The sequence below is a fragment of the Gymnodraco acuticeps genome, unplaced genomic scaffold, assembly GCF_902827175.1.
Source record: "Gymnodraco acuticeps unplaced genomic scaffold, fGymAcu1.1, whole genome shotgun sequence".
Taxonomy (NCBI): domain Eukaryota; kingdom Metazoa; phylum Chordata; class Actinopteri; order Perciformes; family Bathydraconidae; genus Gymnodraco; species Gymnodraco acuticeps.
In genome coordinates, this window is record NW_022990184.1 from 342975 (window position 1) to 361073 (window position 18099).

Below are 18099 nucleotides of genomic sequence, written 5' to 3' on the forward strand. Positions count from 1 at the left end.
AAAGGAACATTTTCAACACTCATTTACATTTCTTTATTAAAATAGCAAAACATATTATAACTTATTTACATATTATAACCCTGCAAAACAGCATGCTCCACATTTGATGCAGTCGCGCAGCATATTTCCAACTCCTTTTACAATTCATACAATTATTACAGAGTGAGGCACACATTATATAGATGTCTATACCAACATTGACAAACTCGCAATATAGGCTCATAGTTATCTTAATTATATATGGAATAATTCAGGAGTGTATCCCTTCCTTCTCTTGTAGCAGCTAGCGAATAGAGAGCATCATCACAAACTCTGAAGAGGAGAGACAAGACAAAACAGAAAGTTGGGTCAGTGCTGAGTTATCTGCCATATCGCAAAAAAACTATGTTTAGCAGCAATGCATGAAATGAAATATACGATCTTATTCTCACCTTCAAAGTCGATGGTTCCATCTGCGTTAATGTCCAGCTCCTTTAAGATCTCCTCCAGCTCTCCTTTCTTCAGCTTCTCCCCAAGCATCGTCTTAATCGCCTCCTTCATCTCGTCCTGGGTGATCCTTCCATCTCCATCAAGGTCAAACTTTTAAAAACAACGAAAAGGTGACTTTGCTTTTATTTTAACTCTCAGTACAATTGCAATACAATTCCATTTGTTGTAATGTATCTAATTCTGTCAAATGTAATTTTCAGTTGACTCACCTGTAAAAAGGCGGACTGGAGCTCCTTGAGTCCCAGCATGTGAGCGGTCTCACCCATCATCCTGGGTCCCATCAGCTCAATAAAGTCCTCAAAATCCATCAACCCGCCCACTGTGGAGAGACGCAGGTTTTCAAGCCATTTTGTTTGCATATGTATCGGTTGTCATTTTCTTTTAATTGATGTGTTTTTTGGCTCACTTCTCATCTTGATCTGTTGGACTATCTCCAGCAGCTCCATCTCTGTGGGCATGTATCCCATAGTCCTCATGCATTCAGCCACATCCTTGTAGTTCAAGTAGCCATCTTGATCATAGTCAAACTCTTTGAAAGCCTCTTGCAACTCTGAACAGAAAGGTCAGGTGTTACAAATTGAGTAGAATAGCTTTAGCAGTGGTTTATCAGATTAAATAATGGAGGTTTTAAAGCTTTTTTATATTACTTAAACTGCAAATATAATGGCTGTAATTGATAATGTGGACACTTACCATCCAACTCAGCCTGAGCCAATTCTCTCTCCTGCAGAAAAAGAAAAAGTGAAATTGAAATCTATCTGTATTTTTAGGAAAGTACATGCAAGCTGTGCACATACTGCCAATGTATCTTACTTACTTGATTTGAATGTGTTGAAAGTACTTTATAATTCATAAGCATGCGATTTAAGATCAGGTGTGTCAGAACAAAATAAAGGGGACAAACATAGAGGACAATTTGCAGATAAATTGGTTTCTGTGCGATTGAAAAGGTAAATATTTTCAAGTTGAATCCACCCAGTGCTCCTCATTTGGATAACCTTAATGAAGAGTGGCAGTAAGCCTCTGCTAATGAGCCATTAATACTGCAGACGCACTGGGTTTAGAGATAGCAGCTCGAGAAAGATTAGGCACAACAACTGTAAGCACACTCCTGACTTTCACCTCACTTCTGACTCTAATTTGTTGAGTTCTGACATGCAGTGCCTTTAAATTGCAAATTCAGCTGTTAAACACGTTTGTTCAATACAATTGTGTCTAAGTATGACATGTGGAAGCTAGTTTTGAAAATAAAAAGGTATATAAAAAGGTATATGTCTTGCTGTATAGGTCAAACCACAGGTTCCCAACAGGTAAGACGCTTTCTTATTTGATCCTTTTGTAAGATTTGCAATACTTCATTTATACTGCATTTATACTATACACATTCAAACCCCAACATGTGAGTGTTCACTTACCGCCCCAAAAACACTGTTAAGCACAGAGTTGTATACTACGATCATGCTCTCTGTGTTTTTCTTAGACTTCTTTGATTTCTTGGGTACTCCTGAGACTGAGCCCGATGTAGAACCATCTTTGCTACTATAAGGACAAATCAAACAATAAAAAGCAAAGGGGTAATGCATATACTTACATATCAGTGATTTGAAACAACATGAGTAAAAGTCATTCTTTACCACTCATCAGAGGGACCCACTTAACATGTTATACATTTGGTGGAATGTCAACTATACTGTTTAAATTAGGGCTATGCAAAACATGGCTGCATCTTAAAAACGGGTAGTCTGTAAAACTCACCTTGATGCTGCTGATGCTGCTGATGTAGCTGATGCTGCTGATGTAGCTGACGCAGCTGATGCTGCTGATGTAGCTGATGCAGCTGATGCGACAGAGTCGGCAGAAGTTGTAGAGGCTGTCCTCTCTGCTGCCTTTGACATGCTGTGGATAAACAGAATCAGTATTCAATTGTAACATTCACTCAAAAATCTAAATGTATGGGTTACATGTGTGTATTCTCTAACGCTTTTATGGGATGGGGAACAAAAGTTAGCAAGAAGATGGAAATCATGTTTACAAAAATACTCTAATATGAATGTATCTTCTTTGTTTCAATCCTAATTTTTAATCTCCAACATCCTAAATAAGAAGCTATAGTTATTTTGCTGGTCTTTCCTTACCTTGATACCTTTGTGTTAAATGGCGAGACAAGTAGACCCTTTCTTGTCCTCCTTGACTGGTGCTCTGCTTCTGTTGTGACTATTGTAGAAGACACATACTATCCTGCCTGTTCTGTTTTTCCTTCCCCTATCGACCTCCTTCAATTACAGAGGCTTAACCGGTGATCACCTGGCTAAACATGCAGCCAACGATTAGAAAGCAAATCTCTAAGCAGCAGTGTGAATGATCTTTCCTTCAAGAGGTCAGGTTCCTCCTGGTTCAAACCTTAGCTTCACGTGTCTTTATTCAACTTGTGCAACTCACAATAAGCTCCCAATATTATTCGAGTTTTAAGATGGGCCTCTTAGCCTTGCAAAGTGGCTCCTAGTTCCACAGTGAGAATGTGCTTTATGGGCTGGTAAATTCACTTTTCAGATAGGCAATGAGAGGACTTCAGCACTTATTCAGGAAAGAAAAGACAGACTGAACCTTTTAAAAACAAATATAATACCTGATCACACATAATTTCATGCCAATGTATGCCTTTAATCCAAGCTTAATAAATCCTGAACAATTATAGATTTTGTTGACTTCATTGATGATCCCAGTTGTATTGACAGTTACCAAACACATATAACTGACAGCAGGTTTAATATTGTACAAATAATAATGTTTATATCTTATCTCCTCAACCAGTTTACAATGTATTCTGCCAGACTAACTAGGCCTATTTATACTAGGCTACTGTAGTTGAGGATGAGAAAATGTGGAAACGGAAGTGCACTCGTTGCGCGTACACCTCCATCAAGGCCAGGACCTACTTTATCTCGCAATGTTGAGGAACATGAACAACAGTGTTAACCTTTGATTCGGATAGGCTTAAAATGTCATGGGTTCTTTCTCGGCCCATGTTTCAGTCTTCAACCAAGTGTTATCGATATCAGGCAAGTATTTCTTACGCGATCCTCCTACTGCATACTACGCTACTTCTACGTCTGCTGATGGCCCTTCTATTATATTTTTTATTTGGGATGTTTCTAAAATCAACCAAGAAGGTTTCAGAAACAACATGGAGCTACAGGTGTTGCGTCTTTTTGAAACAATACTGTGTGATACTTTGTATGTCCTTTAACAACGAGATCCGGCTACCTCATTTGCATACCTGCGGCGCGACACAATTGCTACCTTCGGCTAGTTGGGGACTTTTCACCGGAGTCCTCCATCTGCGAGTCGTTGACGTCGACTTCATTAGGATACATCAGTAAATATATCAGCTTTGTATCATATTTAAGAATACCACTCTGGAAAACGTCGTGTACTGCAACAGGAATAACTTTGGAGCCAACTTTTCGGACTCGGGAAATGTGTCATGTCCGCCGTGAACTTTCTTCATGCTAGGTAAGTTTGCGGCCTGGCAAACCAATGTCGTAGCTAACTAAAACCACTTATTTTTAAACGCGTGTATGCATACAGTTGCAGTTGAGAGAATAAACCCGTTATAGTCGACTTTTCTTTATTGTCACTGTGATTTACAGAATGTCAAGGTTGTCTAAAATTGCGACTTCGAACGACGTTGAATTTGAACAAGATGTCATGTTATATCCGCCAGGTGGGACTAGAGCTACACGGGGCATCATCAAAGTAGTTCGTGTAAGTCATTGAATTAGTAGCATTCAAGGCTCGCATATGGATGTGTTCCTGCTGCTCATTAAAAAATAAATAAACAGGTCTTTTGCTGAACAGGAAGCAACGAAAAAAAGGACACATGTGATTACAATTAGACGTGTTTTGGTCCTACTTGACGTACACATATGTAGTGCAATAACAAGTAGTTAAATAATAGACAATTCGAAATACATAGCCTACGTCTTATGAAAAAATAAATGTCAACCAATATACATTTTTAAAAAGTGCAATCAACACAATCTCAATTTCTCAACACAGTTTAATTTACTGTACATCTCTATCCATTTTTGAAATGATGCTTAGTGTTATAAAACATGCAATATATTTTTTTTAAGTCTGACCAATGGGGATGTATCTTTGTCTTTTTTTGGCATCTAACCTTCCTTGCAGGGTTAAGTTTCCATTGGCTCTTCCTGTTTCTAGTCTTCGTAGAAGAGTTATGACTCATAACTCTTCAGAGTGCAGTTCTCTCTGTTCTCCGCGAGAGTGTGCTATAGCTCCGTTTTTTGTTTTACTGGCAGTTAACTGATCAAAAATGACTTTCTTTACTTAGAAAGGACATGCTGGTACCTATAATATGAGGTAGACTTTCTTTGTGTATCTATGCTTCAGAATACATTTCAATAAGTTTAAAGTGAGAGTTACAGCGTCCTCTCTGACCGTAAATAACGTGGCTCAGGTTTTACATTTCTATTGGACTAGATTGTGTCACATGACCAGGAAGCGCTATAGAGCTTCAAATGCGACCACATACTTTGTTAAAATAACATTTGCTGCAGTTTTATGCTCGTTTTACTAATGCACTGTGTTAGTTGTACATTGTTACTTTCCCGTTAAGGTGTGTTGTTACATAAACAGATTTTAAAAGCTTGAGTGAAGGTGACAGTGCAGAGAGTTACTTCTTCTCCTCCGACTGCTCAGTGTTATCGCTTCTCGGCCTTTTGGCTAAGATCAAGTGTAGTATCTGTTCTTATCAGTTTAATATCTGATACGTCCCCTACCCGGGGACCATATATTAAATTGATTTTTGGAATAGGGAGATGGAATAGGGGCTTGCTCCGTCCACTCCACGCATCGACCTGGTATTGCAGTACCTCCAGGAACGGTGCACCCCCTCTCAGTGTCTAAAATAAATGAAACGTCCTGTGGTGTAACAACGTTCAAACCGCCTTATACAGCCTGTATTCGTTGTTGTGTTACTTGTGTGTGTTCCTGGAGCAACAGTGAGTGTTTTGTACAGTGGTGTAAGTAGAACCTGCATTGAAAATGCTACTGCTACTTTTACAGATAAAGTAAAAAGTCTAAATATCTAAATATACTTAAATTACCAAAAGTAAAAGTATTCATTATGCTGATTGGCCCATTTCAGAGCCATATATCATAGGTTTTGTGTATTGATACGTTTGTCATGCTGGTAAAGGTGGAACTAATTACTTTGTATGCTGCAGGGTAGCATGTGAATCCAGGTGTAAGGTACAGGTATAGTACTTCGGTAAATGTACTCAGTTGTAGGTAATTAGTCAGTGCTTGAACAGGAATTTATAGAAGGAATCTGCAACATTGTTTACTCATGTTTCTCTGGGTTTTATCTATCATATCAAGTGTCGCCAAGTCTCATGAAATCGCCAAAAATGTTGATACTTTTAGTACATTTAAATATGTAAATATTGGCACATATTATGATGTATCCCTTTAGTTTTTTAACTCATGGGTAAATAAACCCGTTTTGATGGCTTTATTTGGTTACTCTAGTGAATAATGAACCTGATTATCAATTTGAAATAGTGATCTGATTGGTGACCATCAATATGGAGTATTGCTCATATACTGCCCTTCCTGTTGTCACATCAATTTACAAAAATAAATCCTTACCTTGTACTAAATAATCGGTCATTTCTGTGGCCACATTAGGTGTGTTATTGGGATATTTGATTAATAATGATTAGAGCTGTCAAACTATTAACATTTTTAATTAGATTAATCACAGCTTAAAAATTAATTAATCATGATTAATCATCATATGTCAAAAATATGCCATTTCTTTATGTATATTGTTGTGGGAATGGAAAGATAAATGAAAGAAGGCGGATATATACATTTAACATACAGTATCTATGTTTATTATAAAAAAAATTCTGCGTGTCAAAATGAAAGACAGCCCACACACCTATCAATCATCAAACCGTGGGTTCTTAATTCATTACGTGTTGATTTCTATCAACGGGGGAGTACTTCAGGAAAGTCGACGGGGGGGGGTGCTAGTGGAGTACTTCGTGAACAGAGTGTGAACGCTGTTTTAGCGCAGTTCTCCAGTGAAGAGGGGGAGTCTCCGTCTGCAGCCGGTTGGCGTAGTTTTGGCACAATTCCGTTGTACAGACCGACGTTAACAGCAGCCCTGTCTGTGCACACGGAGACCGACTCTGTCGTCCGGTGATCTAACCGCCTTCTGGAAAAGCTTCATAAGTACGTCGGTACGCAAATTATGCGCTTTGTGACACAAGCGACGGTACGCATTTCAGATTACGCACATAACCTGTTATGTGCACCCCTGTACTACAGCAAAAGTATTCTCCGTCGGGACTTCCTGCAACAACACCACGCCGTTATCTTGATTCTGATTGGCCAGAAGACATTATCAAAGATGTTCTATTGAGAAGACTAGGGATGCTCCGATCGCCAATTTCGGGGCCGGAATCGGTATCGGCCGTAGTGGGCGGGGCCTAAATGGAAGATTTAAACTTTAAATCTTCCATTTAAAGTGATGTTTAAAACTCAGTTAATGGGGCTCATTCACTGGAGCTTCCACAAACAACAATCAACTTAATTATTACATTCAAATGAAGTACATTATTCAAGTTTACATTCACTTTGGATAATAACACGGGAGAGATGAGCGGAAGCGCTCTCTTTTTCTCTCTCCCTCTCTCTCTCCCCCTCTCTCTCTCCCCCCTCCTGACAGACAGCCTGTCAGTATTTCATGCAGCTCACTGATCCAGTAATGACTGACCCAACAGTGAAGAATAAATATATTTATAACTAGTTCCAGAGGTAGATAAAATAGCTAAGTGTGTTAGGTCTAACTCTTGTGTGTTTCGCTGCGCTTACCGGTCCGGCGGGCGGAGCTGCAGGATTTCTGCTTCACACTCGTTGCATACCACTATTTTACTGTCTTTTTCGGACACCTTAAAATAATGCCAGACCGGTGAAGCCATTTTGTCGAGCTTGTTTTGCCGCACACAGAGAAAAGTGTCATGTATTTTACGTCATGCGAGATCGGCTCTCGCGATCGGCATGTTTAGAGAGCACCGATCGATCGGTAGAGAGTGAGTATCGGCCGATCTCGATCGGTGACCGATAGATCGGAGCATCCCTAGGGAAGACGATCACTACGTGACAAAAGTTTTCAAAACCGTTTCTGGTCTTCGGTATTTCCAGACAAGTGGCTACTGAAATCAATCTTACTGCTGTCTGTGCAATTTACTCCGCGAGTTGGCGGACTTTATTTAGCTTACTTTAACATCATTTTTCATGGTGGGGCTAAGCCATTTCTTGGTATGGGTGTAGCCTACCCCAGCCATGCGCTGCCACTGGTGGCACGTATGGGGCGGGCCATTCTGCACATGCGTTAAATGCGTTAAATATTTTAACGCAATTAATTAAAAAAATTAATTACCGCCGTTAACGCGATAATTTTGACAGCATTAATAATGATATTTTCTCTGTCATTCTAGCGGACACTAAAGAAATAGGCGAGGCAGTTTCAGGCCTGATCTGACTGATTGTGACAGAGAGGGGGAAAACGTTGGCTTTGAAATCATCAATGTCTGCAGAGCAGGTATGATGGCAATGTTTGCGCAGGGCTCTTGACTAACTTTTTTCACCATCCTCCCGGAACCGTCCCGAAATACAATCTAAGCCGTCCCGAAATTAATGTGGACCGTCCCGAATTTAAAATATTAGTTTTTCTACATTATCATTAGTTAAAATCATTCAAAGTGACCTTTAACATAAATAAAACGTCATACAAATCATTAGATGATAATTCATCAACCTTTTTATTTGAGTAAATCACATAAACAAAGGCCAAATATATTTAAACAAACACACAAACGAGAAAATTACTCTAATATTGAATCCAATCATGTCCCATCCAATTAACAAGCAAATCCAACACTGTGTCCTGAAGACAGAACCCAGAGTAACCACTAACCAGGATGACAGTCTGTAACACAGTCAGGAGACCTTTACAAACTGCCCCGCCCCCTCGCACACAGACGGGAGAGAGAGATCTCGTCTGGATTGGAAAGCTTGAAAATACATCATAGACGCATGTTGTAGTCTTAATATTGCATATTAGAAATGTAGTTGGGGAAAATAAAACTGCGATATAATGTTTATGTATCAATAATACATATGACATATATTTTTTAAATGTCTCCAGTACCGATAAAAAGTCCGATAACGTCGGAGCTTAACGTTACCACTGTCTTTAATAATTCCGGCCCGGGCCCGTTAATACCGGGGCTCGGTACCCATCCTACATGGGGAGAGGCAGCATATTGCTAAGGACTAAATACGATGGAGGGTTCTCATCTCAGCCTTATTACCCATAGGGGATGAAGAGGAGTAAGTAAATAAAGAGGCCGGCGCTCCAGGGTCTGGTTCTGCTGTGCGTTTTTGTGATTAACGGTAAAACATTTCAGAATTCCTCCACGGGTTGCCATTGTCATTGTACATCACTCAACCCGCGAAATACTAGAGATGTCCCGATCCCGATCCCCGGATCGGATCGGCCCCCGATACTGGGTTTTAAGGTGGATCGGGATCGGCAGATCCAATTAAATGTCATGGCCGATCCATAGTTAATATTTCCCATGATTCCGTTGTTACGTTGTTTGTCGTTGTTTGTCGTTGTTGTTCTATTGCATCAGCCGCCATTATCGAGTTGGAAAAGTGGAACGGACACATATCGTTAGCTAGTTAAAATGTCTGCAGTTTGGTATCATTTTAAAATAACTACAAGTGAGTCGCCGACTGCGACATGCAAAGTCTGTGGTGTGGAAGTCTCACGAGGTGGTGCTAACAGGATCTCCTACAACACCACAAACCTAATAAAACATCTTAAAAAGCACCACTCCGACGAACACACTGCCTACTGTAAAGCGACAGCGTCTGCGACTGATGGACTCCATCAACAAACACTGCGGGACAGCTTGAAACGAAAGGCTTTACTTCCTCGAGACTCCGAGCGATTTCGCAAGATTACTGAGCTGATTGTGGAGTGCATAGCAGGGGACGACCAGCCAATTTCACTTGTGGAAAACTCCGGTTTTGTCGTCTAATAAATTATTTGGGTGCCTGTCTATTTCTTAATGTATACGAAATTAAATGCTGTTTGCCAACACAAAAAGTGATATCGGAAATCGGTATCGGAAAACCGGTATCGGGAAATATCGGGATCGGAACCTATATGAAAATATCGGGATCGGAAGCTAAAAAATGAGATCGGGACATCCCTACGAAATACACACACTCAGAGCCATATAATAGATATATGGCGCTGCATACACTCAGTACATAGCTAGACCCGCAAATTTGCGGGCCAGGAATTCGCGGGCACAGCTGTAGCTACGTACTGCCTGTGTGTGTGTATATCGCGGGTTGCTAAATGTTTTGTGCGTGTGTGTTTATGTTGACAAGGAGGTTTAATAACTGTGTGCTAGACAAAACGTGCAGTCTGTTTCATTTTCATCGCCGTTTGTAGTAGAGTTAGCAGGGTATTTTTATTTGAACTCTCGTCCCAAATTCGTCCCAAAATTATTTTTTATCCTCCCCGACACCATTTTTTTCGACGACGGGACGTTCTTAAGCTCGAGCCCTGGTTTGTGTGAACGTGTCTTTTTTAGTTTTTGTGTGCATCTGAACACATTTTTAAAGGAACAGTTTGACATTTTGGGAAATGTGCTTGTTGTATTCTGTTTGTTTAAAGTTTCCAGGCGGTGCAGACAGACCAGAGGATGCTGACTACGAGAGACAGACCTATATTCCTAACATCAGTGAACTTCAGCATGGATTCAAAGGTACAAAGACCCCTTTCATACTGTACAAAGAATCGAGAAACATTCTGGTTTAAATAGATAAAGGAACAACTATAATACACTGATATACATTCCATTAAACATGACTAAATACTGACATCAGGGAAGTTGACTGTTCCTTCCTTGCAAAAAGTTACATTTAGATTTGAACAAGCAACATGATTTTGTTGAGCTTCTCAGTCTGTTAGCTTTCACATTTCAATGTATTTAAGGAAATTATTATTTTACTATTGTGAAAATTACTACCATTTGTCTCTATATATTGTCACTGCTGAGCATGTTAGCTTAGCTTGGTAGCCTCAGCTAGCTCTGGAACTTCCAGCTCGGTGGCAGGAGGTCCCGCCTCTTTGCCCTTATTTGGAGCAGGCGGGAGTTAGAATCTGACGTCACTTTTGAGCCATTAGTAGCCGACACCGCCTACTTTAGGCTTCTCAGCAACTCTGCAGAATCCTATAGGTGACGTCACGGACACTACGTCCATTTATATATACAGTCTATGGTTACAACACATTTTAACCTGAAATTAAATGGTGTTTTGTTTTTTAAGAATTCACTAACATCGCGAGACATTCCGACACCAGAGAAAAAATGTGCGGGCAGATTAGTAAACCTGGTGCAGGGGTCTCCAACACGTCGATCGTTCAGTAGCTCGCCGCTTGCGGTTCACAGACTGTGTGCAGTGCATGACATTAAGGATTTTGGGAGATGGCCCTGTGGGCCATCTAAGCTAATTTACAGATGGCCCTGAGCCCAATAGAGATTGCCCTGAAAATGCGCGCGGACGAAATGACGCACGAAGGGTTTGGGGGGCCTCCCCCTAGAACATTTAGATGTTTGCAGGTCTTAGATGCTGTCTGGTGCATTCTCTAGACTGAATTATAAGATGAACCACCACAATATTATATTGTACAATTTTATTCTTCATTTCACTTGTTTGTTTGTTCTTGTTTGTGTTTGCTCGCTTGCATGCCCTGCATAGCTATAAGAAATACTTAAGTTGTTGGTCAATACACTTTCCATCTGATGAAGGCAAATGGCTTCCCAGATGTACACAAGTAGAAAACATTACATTCAGTTATAACTGCCAAAACAAACATTATTTACACTATTATGGCCCCTGTTAAAAATGTTTGTAATGTTATCTACTGTAAAGTTGGTCGAACGAATGCCTCCTCATCCGGAAGCTGACCGAGCAGACCCGAGCAGCAGTCGAGAGGAGCCGAGCGCATCCGCGAAGCACACAAAATGGCGACGTCAGAGTTCCCGTTAGCCGGCAAATCTAAATCTCTCCGGTCAAAATAATTTCCCTTTAGCGCAATACCGCTTCAGTTGCACCACTTATGTGACAGACAAGAAGAGTATGTGACAGACAAGAATAGTCAACTCTAATGTCTAACACTTAATGTGGAGAAAGAGATGTCCTGGATGGGTTGATTGTGCGTTGATCTGTTGGTAATGCCTCGAGGTTCCGGTGGGCATGTAAACAAATGCATAATGCTGCGCTATACTTTGCGGCCTCACCCGGTTGCATAGCGACACTTATTGTTTAGGTGTCTTTTAATAAGCAGGTAGTCCTATCATTAGCTAGAACTAGCTGGATCTGATCGACGGGTGAGAGAAATCAGCTGCTGCTGACGAGTCGACACGCAGCTCTGCATGATCACATGTAGCGGTGAGCGGACAAAACACACACTTCAGGTTAGAATATCACACGTAGCTATTTTAATGACCTCTCAAACTACCTGAACTAGTTATAGATATGTTTAGTTTTACTGTCGGGTCACTAATTACTGGATCTGCAAGCTGCATGATACTGGCATAATAGATTGCCCGAGCTAAATACTAGATGGCCCCGGGCCATCGGGCAGTCGTTAATGTCGAGCCCTGGTGTGGAAATACTCGCGTTAGCACCATGTCAGGTTTTTTGGTAGATTTAATCAATTGCAGAGTATGAATGTCCTTTTACTATTTTCAGACGATAAATACGTGTGTAAAGTTTGTGAAGGCAGGAGGAAAAGCGTCTCCTCTGTTCCTCCAAACCCCGCCCTGAAAATAATGAGTGACAGGCTGATAGTAACCTGATAGATACGTTATTATTAACTTAATCACTGATTGAGATATGATGAAGGGATTTATGTAACAGTAAGACAGAGAATAAGTGTGCACCCACATGCAGTATTTTGTTTTTTATATGCTGTTAGAGAACGGAGTCAAGCAAAATAAATTTCATTTCAAAAATAAAACTATAAGTTGCAAACAAATCATTTGTGTAATCACGTAAACTATACGTTTTTTTCTTTGTTTTAACACATCTTTTTGTTTGCAGTTCTCTTTGCTTCTTTCTCAATGATCAGACTTTTGCTCTCGCTGCAGCTTTCTCATTTTTTGTTTTCAATTCTGACACAAACGTCCCACGTAGTTGGGACTTTCAGGGGTGCGTCCCCATTGGCTACTCAGTTTTTGAGTGACAGCCCAGTCCTCCAGCGATTGTACAGTGCAGGCAGCTGCGGTGCGGTAGCTGAGCTTGGATAGAACACCCCCAGAAGAACCAGCATTTCAATTATTATAATACTACAAGTGAAATTATATGTAAGTATTGATCATTTGTGTTGTTTGTGCGTACTATACGGTCTGTTTCTTTATTGTGTTAGTTAAGTGAGAAGTAAATTTAAAGCTGTGTTATGAAAGTTAGCTTTTGCTAACTTTAGATCCATAACAATGCAAGCTAAGTAGCCTAATAGCAGGGACAGTTAGCTACAAAGCGAGCAGTGAGTGAGCGTTCAGACACCGGCGCACACACTCAAACGGACTCGTGTGAGGCTTTCATGATTCTGTTTAGATATGCAAGTATAAGCCATGATAGCTTATTTTATTAACACGCTAATTTGATGTAAAAATCAATGGAAGCTGAGTTAACTTTGTAGGAAAACCTACCATCCATGATGCCCCTGAGCTGTGTTTTATTTGTTAACTTCATATTTTTCATTTCCTAAAACTTTTATTTTCCTCTCATATTAACAGTGTGGATCATTGAGACAGCGTGGCGTCCAGAGGTCTTATCCCGTTTTCCCACTTCCTCTGAGGGACAGCACGGAAGGGGGGGGGGGGGGCATGAAGAAACACCTGCACCAGCTTCATCCACGCTGGGCGTTGCTGTTATCGCTTGCTCAGTGTCATTTCATTTGACCAAATGCCTTTACATATACATTTAATAGATTTTATTATTATCCACCCACCTTTTTGTTTTATGTCCTTTTTATTTAGAACATTCTTTGAGACTTCATCTTCTGGTTAACATTTCAATAAATGTAATTTGTATAATCACTCTTTTGTCTTTATTCTACATGAAAATGTTAGAGATTCCATTCAAATCTGTTGATTATTCATATATTCCTCAGGCTAGGGATAGTATGTTGAATGTTTTATGCTAAATGTATATCATTTTATCACAGGATATAGAATGAGACAACACAGTTTTTATCCATTGTGTATGAATGCTTCAGCTCTTCAGACCAACATAGTAAGATGTGAGCATGTTCCTAATTGTGTTGGTATGCAACCTAGGTCTGCTCTGTTTAATAAAGCAAATCTGCCACTTTTATATTGTAGAAAATAATCACCTTTTTAGCTTGAAAATACATAGATGTGTTTTTTTTATCTAACATTTTCCCAAATTGGGAAATTATTTAACAGCAGCAGTATGTTCATGTATTAAAATATTTAAAGTTGGAATAAAGTATAAACTACACAACACAAGTATAATGCACAGCAATAAGATGAGTCCGATATGTTCATGAAACTCCCCTGGAGACACCGACACTAACGTGGCCGAGTGGACTCCGGAGTTTGCTGCATGAGTTGCACTGTATGATCTGTGGTGTAGTGGGCTGTCACTCACAAACTGAGTAGCCAATGGGGACACACCCCTGAAAGTCCCGCCCACCTGGGACATTTGTGTCAAAATCGAAAACAAAAAATGTGTGAGCGCAAACGAGAAGAGCTGCAGCGAGAGCAAAAGTCTGATCATTGAGAAAGAAGCAAAGAGAACTGCAAACAAAAAGATATGTTAAGACCAAGCGGCAAACTCTGGGGAACAGCCGGGAAGCCAATACGGAAGTGCCACACACTGCAGTTCATACATGGGCCGCTAGGGACTGGCTGCAGAAAGGAGCAATTTCCATAGACCCCCATGTTAAAATGCCCAACTTTACAGCAGAAAAAAACATGTTTCTACCCATGGATGCAATACATATTATTATCGATATAGTTAGATTCCACCTTCATGATTATGAATCTGTGAGTGAATTGTTTTCTAACACGACCCTTTTATTTATATTAGGTCTTAAAGTTTTTGCATAAATTAGGGCGTGGTCACGTTGATGGACACGTACATGCCTCACTGTCAGCTAACAGGAACTTGTCCACTCTGCTAGGCTACAACCATAGAGGCTACAACGTTAGTTAGTCATAGTACTGTACTTTTACATTGCATTTAGCTGACGCTTTTATCCAAAGCGACTTACAGCGTATTGGCTTCCCGGCTGTTCCCCAGAGTTTGCCATTTGTATTACACATGCCGTGTAATACAAGTTGTTAGTAGCCTTAAGGGCCTACACAGTTGTTATGCTATACCACATTGCCCTTCACTGGATGTATAATGAGCTGCACTAAACTACATTTTAGCATTTAAAATACCTAGCCATTCTTTTGAGGTTATTTTGGTGAAAGTAACTCAAAAGTCATATAAAAGTAGTGTAACTCATTACATTTCAGAGACAGTAATATTGTAATGTAACTTATTACTTAAAAAAGATAGAGACAAAGTTATATGTACTGTATTACATTTTGGAAGTAACTTGCCCAACACTGACTGTAAATATGAAGCTGAATCCAGAATATGGTTAGCTTAGCTTAGCAGAAGGACTGGAAGCAGTAGGAACCATTTAGCCTGGCTATGTCCAAAAAACAACAAATAAAATCCACCCATGGGTGCATCTGAACACGTCATACCTCATTAGCAATTCCTTCAAAAAACTGTAGAGTAATCCAAGTTTAAATATTTTGTGAGTGTTTGTCCATAAATTGTTCCTGATAATGTTGTGTTGCTTTTTAGTGAAGCCTAACATGCAAGTCTGTCAAAGTTTTCTGAAATCTATTAGAAAAGTATTGGCATAAATATATACAGACTCATTACGCAGATTGGCCCATTTCCGAATAATATATTATTGATTATAATATTGATGCATTAAAGTGTGTATCAGCAAGCTCGTAAAGGTGCAGCTAGTTTTAATGAATGTGTATACTGCAGTACCTTGGGAATTTACTTCAGGTGTAACTAGAGCAGTGGTTCTCAAACCTTTTCTGTCAGGCTTTGGAGAAAAAAAAAAATTCGGGGCCCCCAACACAAATAGTCACGTAATGGGCCATGTTAACATTTATTAAAATACTTTATTTATAAAAAATCACTTTGCTAGAACAGTGATAATAAAACAATGCTCCATAATTCTGTGTGGTCAAAAAAATAAATATATAATACAACTGTGCAATCCCTTCGCTAGAACAATAAGTTATAATTAGGGTTGAATTTCCACGATTCTGATTCCGATTCCGATTCTACTTTTCGATTCCGGTTCTTAACGGTTCTCAATTCCGATTCTTTGAGGGGCAAGGTAAAAAAATGATACATGCTTCTTCCACCAAAAAAATTACATTTATTCGAGAAACTTTTACACAGGTTAGTTTACAGTAATATTCACATTAATCAGTCTGTTTATATTCACTGCTATGTAACTGTAACCTGAGAACCACTGAAGCTACAACAGTGCAACAGTCCAACTTTTAAAGGAACCCCCCCCCCCCCCCATTTAAAAACAGTTCTTGTTGAGAAAAACAAGCATATCTGCCTTCTCAGGCATACCGGGAAGAAAGGTTTGAACATTTTAAAGTAAAATGCTTCAATCTGGTGCACTTGAAGCAGAATTACTAGAGACTAGATCTAGGGGGGTACAACTCTAAACACCCATATGAAAAAGATCGGTTTACATTTGAATAATTAAATAAGTATGTGAACATAACCAATAACCTACCATAGCCAATAACAAATACATGTAACAGTATTTTATTTTTGTTGTTCATTCATATCTTATTTTACTATTTTATTTATGCATATTTTGTATCTCTCCAGTTTAAAACGATATGTCTGGTTTACTGTCCTATAGTATACATTGGAATGATTTCAAACCTGTTTTATCCCAATAATTATAAAGGAGTGCCTTGGAAATATGTGTTTACATAAATTGTGATCAAAACGTTTGAGACCCACTGATAACTTAGAAAAGTAATATATTACACTACTTCGTTACTCTCTACATAAAGTAGCTCGTTACTTTACTCGTTACTTTACACGCAGGGCCGGCCCGCCCCTCCCTACAGGCAGATCAAGCAGACTGCTAAAGTTTCAAATGTTCTCTTTAGTTCAGTTTCCATTGTCGCATAAGACTGATCCAGATAGCTCCTGAATGTTTTCCTATCTGACCATGGCTGTCCTCTGCCTCCTGCTATCTGTATTTGGCGCAGTATATCTCTGAACAATGGTGATTCCACTGTGCAAATGGGCAACATTTCCTCCACTATGAAGGATGCTACAAGCCTGTCCATCTCTGCTTTGGTTACCAGTCCTCCAAATTCTAATTTGTGTTGCTTCGGAGTCGGCGGCGGCGCACTCACAACATCCTCACTCTGGGTTCGGGGGTCCTTAGCTAGTTAGCTTCACCTTAGCATGTGTTCTTTGCAGGTGTTTGTTGAGGTTTGACGTGGTGTTTACAGCAGTGGATAACAGCTTCTGGCCTGGACACAGTTTGCACCTCACCGTCACATTCCTCTCTATGGGCATACCTCCACCCCTCGAAAGTTATCGCTGACTCAGCCATATTTATGCAGCACTGCATGTGGAGATGAGGACGCGCAGATTACGTACATATAAACCTGCAGCGGAAACCCCTCTTGTCTGTCAGTGTGATTATGACTGTTTTTATAAAAGTAACGAAGTAACGCGTGTCGGGCAATGTTAGTAACTGTAGTGTGATTACTGAATTATACGCGTTACACTACTCTGTTACCGACAAAAGTAATATTATTACAGTAACGCGTTACACCCAACTCTGGTCCACACACACATGTTCCGGGAAGATTTTTTTTTAAATATTGAAGTTGAAAGCATCAATCTGGTGCACTTTGAGAGCAAAATGAAGAGATCTATGGATACATCTCTCAACACCCGTATGAAACAGAACTGTAAACAGATTTACTTTTTCTTTATGGGTATTTTACAAATCACCCTTTTAAACTTTATTCTTTTTTTACTGTCATATCGTATTTCAAACCTGTTTTTCATTTATTCTCTTATTTTTTTATAACGATAATGATCATGTAAACGTGTGCCTCGGAAATAATTGTTTATATTAATTGTGACCAAAACGTTTGAGACCCACTCTGAGATAACTTAGACTAAAGTTAACTATCTAAACACTCAGAGAGACCTTTAGTTCACTGAGCCTCTCAGTCTGACAGGAGAGGAAGCTAACAACAATGATCTCCGGTGCGCTCTCTCTCTCTCTCCTCTCTCTCTCTCTCTCTCTCTCTCTCTCTCTCTCTCTCTTCCTCTCTCTCTCTCTCTCTCTCTCTCTCATCTGTTCCTCTCTCTCTCTCTCTC

At 39.8% G+C, this 18099-nt stretch overlaps 1 protein-coding gene, 1 long non-coding RNA gene and 1 other non-coding gene across 4 annotated transcripts; 2 read left to right on the forward strand and 1 right to left on the reverse strand.

Annotated features, from left to right (window-relative positions):
• Positions 1–47: 47 nt before the first annotated feature.
• On the reverse strand, positions 48–2384 carry si:cabz01076231.1 (calcium-binding protein 2). 2 transcript variants are annotated; one of them, XM_034217815.1, is made up of 7 exons: positions 2327–2384; positions 1905–2032; positions 1183–1213; positions 896–1039; positions 699–808; positions 432–579; positions 48–312 (listed from the first exon to the last, which is right to left on the reverse strand). In XM_034217815.1, exons 1-7 carry the CDS (start codon positions 2382–2384, stop codon positions 284–286), a joined length of 648 nt encoding a protein of 215 aa, XP_034073706.1. In that variant the 3' UTR covers positions 48–283. The 2 variants fall into 2 exon arrangements, with proteins under 2 accessions (XP_034073706.1, XP_034073705.1); XM_034217814.1 differs by having other exon boundaries at positions 1905–2029; positions 2318–2384.
• A 1423-nt stretch (positions 2385–3807) lies between these two features.
• LOC117547250 lies at positions 3808–11135 on the forward strand. Its single transcript, XR_004569147.1, has 3 exons — positions 3808–4002; positions 8022–8125; positions 10280–11135. It is a non-coding gene; the product is annotated as an uncharacterized LOC117547250 (long non-coding RNA).
• On the forward strand, positions 5216–5406 carry LOC117547251. The gene has a single exon (XR_004569148.1). It is a non-coding gene; the product is annotated as a U2 spliceosomal RNA (small nuclear RNA).
• Positions 11136–18099: the final 6964 nt, after the last annotated feature.